Raw genomic sequence first — 13,977 nt, forward strand, 5'->3', positions numbered from 1 at the left:
AATACTTTCATTCTTTAGCCAACACTTTGGACAGCATTAAGCAAATCGGATGGAGTTTCTGAAATTGCCAATAAAACGAGTTATATGAGTTGAACTGACCTAGTTAGAGGTATTGTCCCACAACGTTGCATCCTCTTCGGCCGGCCAACAGCCAAAAGGAAAAATACCTAACTAATTCACTCCCCATGAAAGGGGAGAATCACGTCAGAAAAGACGCAACTCAAGTTTGCCCAATAAGTAGAGAGATTCGATGTAGTAGTAAATTCATGTGTCAATACAGATTTAGAAATTAATTCTTCTCTGTACTTTGACGTAGCTTCACTCCATTTTTCGACACGCTCCCCGAAACTGATTACGTGACAAGTTGTGTCCGTAATCAGTTTCCCCTATCGTATACAGTATCTGTACAGACCTTATAACTGTCTCGTACAAATATAATTGACGATATAAGTTGGAAGAGCATTAAAAAAAATACTTATATTCCCTAATGGCATGAAGGCCTTATCAAACTGAATCGAAATATTACAAGCCCATATTTCTTGAAAATAATGAATTCTTTATGTTTCATTAATTCTATCGTTCAACGAGACACAAAGTTGGTTAAAGAAGAAGTTAGCGTTATAAATTTATGAAAAATGCAGGATTACAGGCATGCACCCACACACCCAAAGGTTATGGTTGGGGGTTTCACAGAAATCCAAATGTAGTAAACATAATCGATAAAATAGGTACAAAAGTATTTTAATAATTAATAATTTTTTATTTGAAATATAATTGAGGTTATACTTTGGAAATTAGTCTCCTTGTTATAGAACATAATTATGAGACTATCGAAAACCTTTTTTCAAATGACAATAGTAGCCTTTTATAATTATTAAGGTTAATCAAAAAGTTTTATTAAAACATATTTGTATTAAGCGTGGCCAGCGATTCCGAAAGATTACCACCATTTTCTTATAGAAAAATGCATTAGCTCTCACTCTTGAAGTATTGCTGGCTTCCTGATGACTCCTATTTGGGCTTTACCGGAGCTCCGAGGGCTCCAGCGGCCACCCGAAGCTGTGGCGTACCAGGTGGGCGGTTCGGGGGCCATATCAGGAGCCGAGGGTACTATCGAGACCAGGAAGATTTATCAAATAAATAATAATGCAGAGTATTGTAAAAATTTAAGTTTTATTTTTAACAATTTAACATTTCTCTTGAATACATTTTATAAAATAATTTCTTTTTACCAGTACAATATCTCTATTTATAAAATGTTACAAATATTCCATACCCCGCCACCAAAAATATAACTTGCAGAACTATTTTAATATGTGGGTTATTGAATTTATTGCAATAGTGTTCCGTATAAAAATCTAATCCCAGAAAACCTTATTGAAGATTTTCTATTTACGTAAGTTTTATCAAAATCAGTCTATCTAAATTATTGTCAGTTTAATTGCTTTACTTTACAGTCACATATTATAATATCACATTACAGTGAAGTTTGTGAAGTGCATGGCACCTCAGAGTTTGGATTGAGTTCCCAGTAGTAATGTATTATGCATGTCCATGAGCGACTCCTCCAGAGCCTTTCTGTACTGACGTACATCTGTCTCTGGATTGGATTTGAATGCCGATGTGGCGAAGTTGATGTCCTTGTTACGAGGATTGTAACAAGTGGCATATCCATTGGCCGTCAGTGGGGCGTAACACATGAAGCTGTCACAGCGAGCAGCAACCTAAAAATCATCAATTCATTTAGCACAATCACTATTGGTTCTTGCTATGTTTAATGAAAAATTCCTGATATTTTATTCCAATGAGCAATTTCAATTTTTTCTGCTGCAATCCCAGATCGTGAAATTAACCCAATGTTTGGACAGGCACAGAGTATAGTAGAAAAGAAATTAGGAACAAGCAAATTCAATACTTGGCTTTCAATGTAGCATTGAAAATAATAGACTAGTGTAAAACTATTTACAGATACACAGGAATGTGCATTACTCCTCTCTCTGTTCATTTCCACGAGGCAACATCACAATGGTAGGTATCTTTTGCTCGCAGTACAGTCCTCTCTCAGTAATCCGTCACTCGGTAATCCCACAACTAGATTCTCTTTCCTCGTGGGGCCTTCAGGGAACTAAGGAGGAGTGGAGAGGAGAGACGAGGCCCTCGTCCCTCGTGGGGCCTTCAGGGAACCAAGGGGGATTGGAGAGGAGAAATGAGACCTGGGAAGACACATTGTGGAACCAGAAGACATAAGCACATATGTATACAATGACAACCCTGGTGAACTTTATAAAAGGGACCGGGTCAGTGTTAAAGGAATGAGGTAAAATGGGAGATAGCACTATGGCCTATGGCTTAAGTGCTCACGGGAGCTATATGTAAACCATTTCCCACAACTCTATAATCCGCCGTTAGTTTTGCTAGTTTAAAGAACAGTTCACCGACGGGTCGGGTTATCTTGGTCGTACACTCATTAAGATACTGTACTGCCATCTAGCGTGCTCTTGTTGACCATTTACCAGCCACGGGGGTTAGTTATTGCTGTTTTAGTTTTTGTTTGTTTTGTTCTGCAACATTTTTTGTTTGAATAATTTTACAAAATGAGTCTTATCGCAAATATAACATGACACTTCAATTTTAAGCAAAAAATGAAATTTTTTTGAAAGATCCATAGTTGCACTGTAATTTATCGCTTTTACTAATTGGACACTTGCCCGGATGGCGGAAGAGTGAGAGAGTACTGTTCATTTTATTTATTTTATAATTGCCAATATTGCATCACCTGACTAGTAGATATCCGCATTTCCGTACTCCTGCCAAAAGCTGCGTCGGAGTAAATGGCGGGAAGTTCCATTCCATTTTCAATGGCGATCAATTTGAGTCCGAGTAAATGCCTGTCCACTCCCAATCCATTCACGGCCTGAAATATATTTAATTGATAGAAAAATTATGGCTTTAAATGAAGTTTATAAGAAAGAAGGTGTTGAACATCTCTAAGAACAACCATTTCTAACCTGCAATGAATAATCCTTATGCGACTTGATGGCAGTTTGGAGCGCTGCTACTTTTTCCTTGATGGACGCCTTTGTATCCAACATTGTCTTGGCAAAGTTCACCGACTCCAGTGAGCAGGATCTGATGGTTTCAGTTCTTCCTCCGATGAATTTACGGGTTGCTGCAGATTCGTAATGCGCTGCTGGAACTTTATGCAGTCTAAAAAATTAACAGATTGTACAAATAAAATCAATTGTTTGTCATTAATATACATTATGGTAAAAAGACCAAATTTACCTGTAGAATGCAAATTGAAAAGCCATTTGAAGGAAACTGTCTGGACTCAACTTTTGAGACTTGATAAAATCTTTTCCATAAACATCAAATGTAAAGCAATTTAAATCCAATTCAGCGACCATTCTAAAAGAAATATGAAAGTGAATTTTACAAGTTCCCAACTTTTTTTTCATTAGTAATTAATTTATTACTGATTGAACTGTATACTTATTAATGTTTTGTTTTGCTTTATTAATTGCGTCCTCAATATCTGGGGTCATATTGAACTCCAGTTTCTTTATGTCTTTAACAGATGATGATGATGAAGTTGTATCGCTGGATTTGTTATTTACGCTGAAAACAAAAAAGTTATTGATTGTAACAATTTAAGGAATAAATAAATATTACGTACTTTGATATTATTTTATTATGAATCATCACAGCAACAAATGTGTCACAATTATCTAGAATTTTATTTAATATATACGAGAGCAAACCCGTAAAAAATTACGGGATAGTCATAGAGGTACTCTTGCGTACTAATCTCGTAAAAACGTGTTCCATTTTATTTATAATTTTATGTACAAATATTATCAACAACCAATTACCAAAATTTTTTTAAAACAAAATTTTTCACAAACATAACACAAGAACGTGCAAAGAAATTAGGCTATATTATAATGCATTGCCGGAAACCATAAAGTCTGCACCAATCGATAGATTCAAGTTGGATTGTAAGAGTCATATCAATCAGAAGAATGTAATAAATAATACAAATGCAATCATGTATTTATGTAAATAATAGCAAATTAGACATTTGTAAACTCGGATGGAAAAAAAATAAAATTTCACGCGAGGAGCAGTGCGCTGGGACCGGATTCGGTAGTTCCGGTTGTTCGATTTTGGGAGCATTGGAGGTCAAATTGGACTAATTGGAGGTAAAAAACGTAGATAAAGTAAAGAAGAGAGTTTTTCGCTTCGTGTATCATCTAGATATGTATACACCAATGGGGATAGTCTGAAATCCCGGCTAATCTGTTCCAATTTTGAATATTTCAATAAAAATAATTTTCTTTTAAAAATATTATACAGGGTGTAACAGCAAGAACACGAAGGATTTTAACCAGCGATTCCTGAGCATATTTGGAGTAAGAAATGTAGATTTCATTTTGCTGTCTGATGATATTTTTGTTCAATAAAAAGCAAAAAATAAATAAATCCATCATATGTCGCCACTGGGTAGTTAGATAAAGCCTAGAGACTTTAGACATGGGCAAAATTGAATGAATGAATTAAATGCATAAATTCAATCTTGTGACACACTCAATCTGATTCTCAATTTCAAACGGAATTGATTCTTCAATCTTACCTTTGGCCTTGCATTCTATGATTTTTTAACGGCACTGTAATTTTTTAAAACTTGTTATTTTTGTTAATTTTATACTAAAATTATTTCAATGTATAATGTTATATTAATGTAATTATGATGAGTAGTGTAAATGATTGAAATATTATAATGTTTCGTAAGTATTTAAGTATTATTCTGGTTATTTTCTGTAGGCAGAGGATATGGAGGTAATGTGCAGGACTCCTTCGCATAAGTATCCTGCGACGTAATTCATCAAAATTTGTAGGTCATCGTTATTTCCCGGCCCAAGCGACAAACCGCCGCCGCGAAGTTAGCCAGTAGTTCCTAGATTCAGAGTTCCGAGCAACGCATCTCTTTCGCAAACTATGTCTCTCTTATTCAAGAAATTAATAAATTTATTCCATTATTAGTCCTAGAGGTCCGTCTCAGGTCCCACAACCTACGTCACTGATCTGTTGATATTGTGTCTGTCTGGAGCGCTCGAGCGCTAGCCTCTTATTCAAGGAATCAAGACATTTATTTATTTTTCAGTTGTGATGTCGTAGTCTCAGGTCCTAGGTCTCACGTCACTGTCCTGAATACTCAAACTCAATCTCAGTCTGTTTCAATGAAGATACTTGGTCCACAGATCGCAAGCTAGTCAAGACATAAGACACTAGTCACAAGTTACTAATTCATTCCTCAATGTCCGCCGCGAATCCGTTTGACAGTCTTTTCAGAACTTCCGATTTTGAACCTGAACTCGCGAAAATTAATACTTTAAGAAACAACACAATGATAATATTATTATTGCTTTTTATGGTATGTACCTACATAATTTTAGGCACAGATCTCAAGTAGATATAATACATAGATTTGTAGATAAGATAAGATGAGTCGGTTGCCATTAGCCCTTGTTATTGTCACAAGGTTTTAATCATAATTTACTATTGAAATAGGTACTTTACATAATACTAGCTGACGTGTACCCACCATTGCTGGGGTTTATTCTTAGGAGATAGACATATACTATGGTGGACGATTTTTTAGGCCTTTTTAAGATATACAATTCTGTAGTACATTATTTTGATGTATCTATAAGGTTTAGCCAGCGTTAACAATGTAAGCTCCTGAAAATATTTTATTTACGAATTGATTACAAAACATCTACTTTTCTCTACTTTCTATAAATATAATATGAATGTATTATGTACATAAACCTTCCGGAAGAAATTTTCTAAATGATAGTCCGAATCCTATCAAAATCCGTTTAGAAGAACTAAGCGCACAGACAGACGCAGATAGCGATTTTTATTTTATAGTATTTAGAGATTTTATTTAGATGAAGAGAAGTGTCACATTAATTAATATGTGTTATATATTCCTATTAAAATATTTACATTAAAATGTATGATGTATGACCACGTGAAGATGTGTAATGTGTGACCATGTGAAGTTTTTATTTTTAAGTTTAATAAATAAATAAATAAAATAAAACTGTTTATTTTTTAAGATTAAATAGGAACCTTAGCTATAAATCGGAGACCTTAGCTGTAAATCAATTCACAAGACTAGGGAAATCAGTTTGAATTGATTCACTACTGTGAATAAATCTGCGCATGTCTAATACACTTTGTCTCGTTCCAGCAACACGGTAACAGACAAGACAGAGCGCGTATCACATGATCCGTCACGATGTGTAGCGGTGGGGACCAGTGACGGCACGTGATAGAAAAATATTTTTTTTGCTTTTAATTGAAAAAAAATATTATTGGACAGCAAAATGACATGTGTTTTTTACTCCGAATATGCAAAGGAATCGCTGGTTAAAATTCTTCAGGTACGTGCTGCTACACTTATTCAATTTCGAAAATGAAACTAAAATTCAAAGCAAAATTTCTAGAGTTCATTGAACCGGAGTTACACACAGAGTCACAACTGAAATTAGTATTATTTTAATATTATATCTGTGTACTGTTTATCAATCTAAGAATTTATCTCTCTGAAGTATACTGATATTATCTCAATTAATGATTGTCAGATAAAATTAAATGAAAATGATTTACATGTAATCGATGACGTGGTCCGTTAAAACGGCGATGGGCTGTCCCTCTGCGGGGGAATGTTCGTAGGTCAAACCATTAATTCCATTCGGACTGACTATGAACTGGAAACAAAAGGTCAATCGGTTGGCAGTAGTAAATTGCAAATCATAAATGACATTTGCATGCATATAAAAGTACTATCAAGGAAAAAAATACTCCACGTAAAAGTAAAATACATTGTGTTGAAGAACATCACTGTAAAAAGAAAATCCCGGGTGGTAAAATTAATCATAAAGTGTATATAATATTCACTATTTATTTTAAAAAGAAGCCCACCTGAAGAGTCTTGTCAAACCATCTGTTGCCAGAGTTGTTCTTGCTGCCATTGCCGTGGATGGTTTCTCCGGCGGCGATAGTTTGCTGCTCCCACCTCTCATCGCCGAGATTCATAGTCCCCTTATCCAAACACAATACAAACAAGCTCTGCTCTAACGCCTTCAGGCTAGCTTTGTTAGTGCTGTCTTCAAAATTAAAAATAATTTATATACACACTGAAAATCTTTAAACTCAAATAGAGCACAACATTTGAACAGAATTTGAATTGTTATTACCTTGAGACAAATCCCTGTAGACCCTGCCCCAAGTGTCGCGGTGCTCAGATGTCAGAATGCCGATTGGGTGGGAAGCAGTTTGCTGCGACTGCGATATTATTTTCTTCAACTGATTAACAATCTGAGCTTCGCTGAGTAGGACATTATCCTCACCCCACAGCGGGCAAGCAAAAGCCTGTAATGAAAAAATATATATTGTAACTTATGTACAAGTTATCTTTTGAAAAAGTTATTGTTCGGTACATACGACCTTATGAGTGTGGTAGTCATCACCATTGTGTCTTTTTTATTTTTTATTTATCATTATCAAGTTTGATTTGTAGAACTCCATTTTTAATTGTAAGTTTTCAATAATATTATTATTCAATTTATTTATAAACAAGTTCTGCTGTGTAATTATTCTACAGCATTCACATGGGGAGGTTCGACCGTAAGGAGAGAGGTCCAACTATTAATATTATTAATTATTGCCTCTCTTATTCCTGTGCCATTATACATTATTTCTATTACGGTTCTTATATATCTAATGTTACCTTGAACAGTATATGTGTGCAGATGATAAATAAATAAAGAAACTTACGTGACCATTGTGAAACACCGCAATGAAGTTGGAATTGTTGAATGATAAAGAATCCCTCTTGACTCCTGGGATACGGCAAGTTCCAAATACCCTCTTGTATTGTCCCATATCTAGAGGCTCCTTTCCCATTTTATCAACTGGGAGGGAATCACTAAAAACACACACATATTATGTAAACTGAAAATTAAGATTTGAATAATATTAAATCAGTGAATAGATAGAATTTCGAGAAATGAACATGAAATAAACATGTAAAAAATGCAAAACCGGAATACGTACAAAACACAATAAGGAAAAATAGATATCGTACGTATCAATTAGTTTTTTATAGTCCAACGCGGCTATGATCATTTTGGCTGTGTAACGAAGCTGCTCGCTCTCGTTGTTGAACTTCTGGAAGGGGAAGACCAGGCCGGGGTTGGAGTACACCACCACGGGCCAGCGGTAGTCCAGGTAGGAAGACTGTAGCCACCACTCCGCCAGCCAGTTCTCCGTGGTCTTGGCACGCTTCTCCAGTAGTATCTGGAACATTTATCAGAATTTCTTCCTGTATCATAAACAAGTATATTCTGTTAACCCCTACCTTTAAATATTAAATGCTAGAAAATGCATTAACCACTCGGAACATTAGAACGTCAAAAGACGTAAATATGATAATAGCGGTCAAGACATTAGTACGTCTTTTCACGTAAACGCGCGAGATTTTACAAAAATCGATTTATTTCCATCACTAGTATACGGATTGCCATGATTTAAAAAACAGTATCGATAATGAATAACGCTACGCGTCTGCATTCGAGAATATCTATGGAATTTCGAGGTGCATTATCTAAGTCGATTGGACTTGTCATCTTGTTCGTTCATAATTTATTGCGTTTTTAAATAATTTATTAAAAATATTTTAGTTTGGACGGTTAATATTTTGAGGTGACTAATAGTTTTTAATTATATTTCTTCAATATATAAAGTGTTATTTCTTTATGATACTCAGAAAATAGTACATTTTTCACAGCTTTGAAATAATGGTCAGCGATTTTTACATATTTTTGACGTTTTCAGAAAATGTATATTTAGAAACGCAAATATTTACGTATAACAAAACAATACGATAGTGAATTTCATAATCTTTCCAAAACATTTTTTAGAATGAGGCTACGTTTCCCAAAACGTGAGTTATGAAGCTTTTAACAAAACTCGTGAATAACACAAAAATTTTCGCGTTTTGACAGTTCGCAAAGTGACACAAAGTAAATAAAAGTCCTTTTCTGAGAGGTTAAACACTATTCATTTGTAAAACACAGTGTCACGATTATTTGCCAACTATTCACCACTGTAAGAACATGAATCCATTTTATGTCACCTTAATTTGACTGAAATTACCTGCAGCTTTTGTCCAACACCTGCTCCAAATTTATTAACCAAGTCGGTTGTGTTCTGTAATTCTGCATTGTTCAAAAACGGCTTCACTGAGCGCAGGTATTTTTCCAGAGTCTGACTCAATGGGGGAACGGGCAACTTCGGCAAGTTTTGTGGGTTTGTGGCTTCGGTGGAATATGATACTGTTGAGGCGCATATCCTTGGTAGGGAATAGACTGGACCCGCCAGTCTTCGAAATCCAAACTGAAAAATAAATTATAACAAAATATTATAGAAGATAGATGTAAAATAAACGATTTAACTTTTTTATTCAAAATACTAAACTTTAATTTCGACTGTTGCGAACTCCTGCAACTCATAAACTTACACATACCCACAGTACAACACAACAAAATACACTACTCTACTGCAGCATACCTAAACACCATGGGAAACCAATATTTAGGAGATATTGACGTATTTAATGGTAACTTGGTGAATTTTGTAGCTTATAAAAAATATGTATTCCGACACTACTCTAAAAACCAGCTTGAAGAGAAGATTGGAATAATATTTGGGGGGTGAGAGGAATGCGGTAACTAGCCACGGGGATTTGGGGGGTGAGAGGAATGAGGTCACTAGTCACGGGGATTTGGGGGGTGAGAGGAATGAGGTAACTAGCCACGGGGATTTGGGGGGTGAGAGGAAGGAGGTAAATAGTCACGGGGATTTGGGGGGTGAGAGGAATGTGGTAACTAGCCACGGGGATTTGGAAGGTGAAAGGACTGCTTGATCTGATGGTTATTTTCATTACTGTTATTGTCTCATTTCACCTCATACGGGCTGTATGAGGTGAAATGAGACAGAGCTCCCCTGTTAACCCCTGCTCGGTGTGGTTATCCATAATAATTTCAATGTAAAAAGTACTTAACAGGGTGTGACACTTTTGGTAAATCTTGTTCCATACTGTTTCCAATGGAAAATACAACAGGGTGTGACACTTTCGGTAAATCTTATTCCATACCGATTCCTATGAAAAATACAACAGCGTGTGACACTTTTAGTAAATCTTATTCCATTCCGATCCCTATGGAAAATCTTATTTTACGCAATCATTGTTTTCATTCGTAGGATTTCATACAGATTTGCAGATGTAGTGCAGAGATGCCATCAAAGAAGAAATAATATTTTGGAGCGGTACTAATAGAAATGGACATTTGGGCATCATGGACCTTTAAAAAACTCGTAGATCTCACAAACAAGTATCTCTCACAAAATGTCAAAAAATTATCAAAAATATATCTAGGAAATCTATAAATAGATCTAGGACGGTGCCGCGGCCCATATTGCTCGAGTTTCAATGACGAAACTGCGACATATGTCCCCTGCGCGCCTCGTCTCTCTGAGGGGTGATGTGGGGTGGCCCGCATGCTTCTTCCTTTGGGGCTACCTGAAGGAATATGTTTTTAAACATCGTCCTCACACCTTGATAGAACTCAAGGATCGAATTCGGGGCGCGATCGCCGCTATACTGTCGAGATGTGCCTATATGCGGCCCAACACTTCAGAAATCAATGTATCGCTGCTCGGGGTCATTAACTTCAGGACTCATCTTACTACATCTGTACGCATTATGGAATACACAACATTTGGAGGGAGAACTTTTAGAAAAGAAGATACATTTTTCCAAAAACTGTTATGTAACCCTAGGGCTAGCCATTATTTTTACACTTTTAATAGGCCTACACTTCACTTCAACTTAATTACTACAAGAAACAACTATCTAGGTTGGTAAAGATGGCAAAAGATGCAATAAAGTTTAAAAATTTCCCTTTGCGAATATTTCAACTCAATCTAAATACGCATTAATTAGGTAATTAACCCGAACTAAGAACTAAGAAGCATGTAAATCGTTGTTTCTTGTAGTTTATTGTTGAAACCAAGTGTAATTTCCATAACCTGTACCTAAAAGTGCAGTGGTTAAATAAATAATTATTTTTAGTGATATGAAAATATTTGAAATCAGCTACTCTCGGGATCCGCAGTTACAGTACACAACACATTGTCTCCCGTTTAAGATTGTTACCCGCAGTGAAAGGATTAAGGTTCTGGCAAGAGTTGAAGAATTCTAGGGCTACATTCATTGTACCGATTTCGATGCAGCCATGCAGATACCAAAATAATTCACTTGTATGACCGCAATCAACCAAATGTATATACTGAGTTTAGGGTTCACGAAAACACTTTAAATTTTACACTCTACATTACAGTAAAAATGGCTACCGATACAGGTACATAATAATTAATCAGTATTATTAATATATTTATGTAATCAGAAATTTGGAAATAATTATAGGAACGAACAATTTACCTTTTTCACTGAAATTATTCTTAACTAAAATTAAATTTACGCATTTTAAACTACTAGATTATATGATTGACAATAATGATTAGGTTGCAACCTTAGAATGTCATCCGATGTCATCGGTGGCAACTATCGTTTCACTGATAATAATAAATTATGTCAACATTACATATAATTTGACAGAAAGAAAAGAAAAGCGTTACTTACGAAGTCGGGGCCGATTTTTCCAACCATCTTATTCATTGCTTGAGATTGTTGACCAACAGCTGTGAAGAACCTGACCAAAATACAAAATAATATTGCTAATGTCAAAATAAATAACCCTCTATTCCAAGTTGACAGCTAGGAACATAAATAAACCAATCACGCTAGGACTAGGAACATAAACATGAGTAGGAAGTTGATCAATTTCTTTGGGTTCGTTCAGGTTCAGGTTCGTTGCTCGTTGGGAAAAAAATAACAGCTGTTGAGCGGAATGGAATAGGTACGTGTAGGTACCTACTGTAATTAATGTGTAACAAGTCTACGATGTATTCTTATTTATTATAATATTTTAAAAAGATTTATACGCACCCTAGATTTGATGACATCCCAATAAACGGGCGATCTAGAGCGAACAGTGATAAAATTTATTTGACTTGTTAAACTATGTGATAGCGGCACACGTATTGATTATTCAAATAGGTATTCGATGAAATGTAAAATGTGTATAGGCGTCAAATCCGGTATCTCCAGTATTATCTGTAAAAGTGAAAGCAATCTATTATTTTGCCAACGTAAGCACAACATTGTACGATGCGCACGATATAATATAAGGGTTATAGGTAGGTATGTGTTCGGGTTTTTATTTATTTATCATTTATTGTTTCATTGTGATTATTTTTTCCTTATACTAATATCGTATTATCATAAACAGCTAGTACATATAATATGGTAGGCAAAGATAGGTATCCCGAAAGACCGATAAAACAAAATGAAGCAAGTATAATATTAAATCTAATCTTTTTTTCTCGTCATGTTTCTCTCATTTTATTTTGTAATCATCGATTTATTGATAAGTAAATTGAATGTAATCCTAAAAATACACAAATTATTTGTCAAAAGTAAGTAGGTACTTTGTAAATTAAATTGTTTGGGGTATTAAATGTGCAATAAAAAATCTTTAGTCTTCCAATTTTGAATGTGGGGGAGTCAAGAGATTTTTAGGAATTTAAAGGTTCCAAACCAAAGGTGGCTGCCACTATTTATAGTGGCTGCCAAGCGCAGCGGTGGAATTGGGTGAGGCGCACTGAAAATGAGAATTACAGATTATAGACCGGTATTTCAGTTGCTTTTTAAGCTCGGCTCTTCAGATATTTACGTCCACAGGAGCCCTGCAAAAATATACCACGCACCTGGAAAGATAAGTCTAGTGATACTTTAACTAAAAAGTGACTGGTATACCGGCCCAACTTATTGGCCGATATTTGAGCTGCTTTTTAAGATAAAAAAAATGAACTGGACGTTGAAGTTTTTTCAAGTATTAAAAATTAAATTGTAAAAACAGTTAGTAATATATAATTTTTAAATATGCATTATTGTGTGAATAGGATGACCCATGTCCTATTTCTGATATCAAAGAAAGTTTCAATGAGAGGAAATAAAACTCACACTTAATCGAAGGATTTTTATTAACATTAAAACAAGGCTTTGAATTTCAAACTAATCTAATGTGAAGGATAAATCTGATGAATTTTGACGATTTTGTTAAAATCAGGATCGAATTCATTTCAAAACAGCCGTAAGTCGCCGCGTTCAGAAACTTGCAGCCGATTTCTTTGTTTAGTTAGCGACGATGCTACAGTACTAAAACACTTCGTTTGTCATCAGTTCTATAAGTTGTTCTTCTTACTGGGATTACCCTGCTGTGTTGACATTTTAAAAAGGATCCAACACCCAGTCCATCGTGAAGGTTCTCCATGTGTTGAGAGTAAATAAGCAAGTCATCGTTACTGAAGGATACTGCTGAAAAAATTGCGAAAGTTATTAAATTCATGTCTGCCGATATTCCTTTTGTACAGTAGCAGTTTGGCTACGAAAGCAGCAACGACATTTTTTGGTTTAATTAAGTTTAAGTCATCGACTTGAAGCTGGAAATTCACATCATTAAATAAATTATACGGGTCTGTCAAAGCACATCATTTTTTAATATGATGAGGTTGCCGCGCAATTCTGTATCTTTGTTTTCCAGGAACTCTATCACGGAGTCAAACAGATTGCAAAATCGAGTCAAACAAGTACCACCTCAAATCTGAGAGCCAGTGTACTTCTTTGTGAAGCAGCAACACGGCGCGAACTGAAAGTGGATAGTCCGACACAGTTTTCCAAACAAACTTTGAGGAACAATGACGGTGATAGAAAATAATAAT

At 35.4% G+C, this 13,977-nt stretch overlaps 1 protein-coding gene across 1 annotated transcript; it reads right to left on the reverse strand.

The window, feature by feature from the left end:
* Window positions 1-1,154: 1,154 nt before the first annotated feature.
* On the reverse strand, window positions 1,155-12,340 carry LOC149424766 (carnitine O-acetyltransferase-like). The gene is made up of 13 exons (XM_089630988.1): window positions 12,143-12,340; window positions 11,777-11,846; window positions 9,229-9,468; window positions 8,159-8,370; window positions 7,849-7,999; window positions 7,269-7,443; window positions 6,994-7,178; window positions 6,679-6,779; window positions 3,493-3,618; window positions 3,286-3,408; window positions 3,009-3,207; window positions 2,777-2,914; window positions 1,155-1,724 (listed from the first exon to the last, which is right to left on the reverse strand). Exons 1-13 carry the CDS (start codon window positions 12,157-12,159, stop codon window positions 1,509-1,511), a joined length of 1,953 nt encoding a protein of 650 aa, XP_089487114.1. The 5' UTR covers window positions 12,160-12,340; the 3' UTR covers window positions 1,155-1,508.
* Between the last annotated feature and the right edge of the window lie 1,637 nt (window positions 12,341-13,977).

Source organism: Hesperophylax consimilis, chromosome 4 (assembly GCF_061612785.1).
Source record: "Hesperophylax consimilis isolate HC1 chromosome 4, BYU_Hcon_1.0, whole genome shotgun sequence".
NCBI lineage: Eukaryota > Metazoa > Arthropoda > Insecta > Trichoptera > Limnephilidae > Hesperophylax > Hesperophylax consimilis.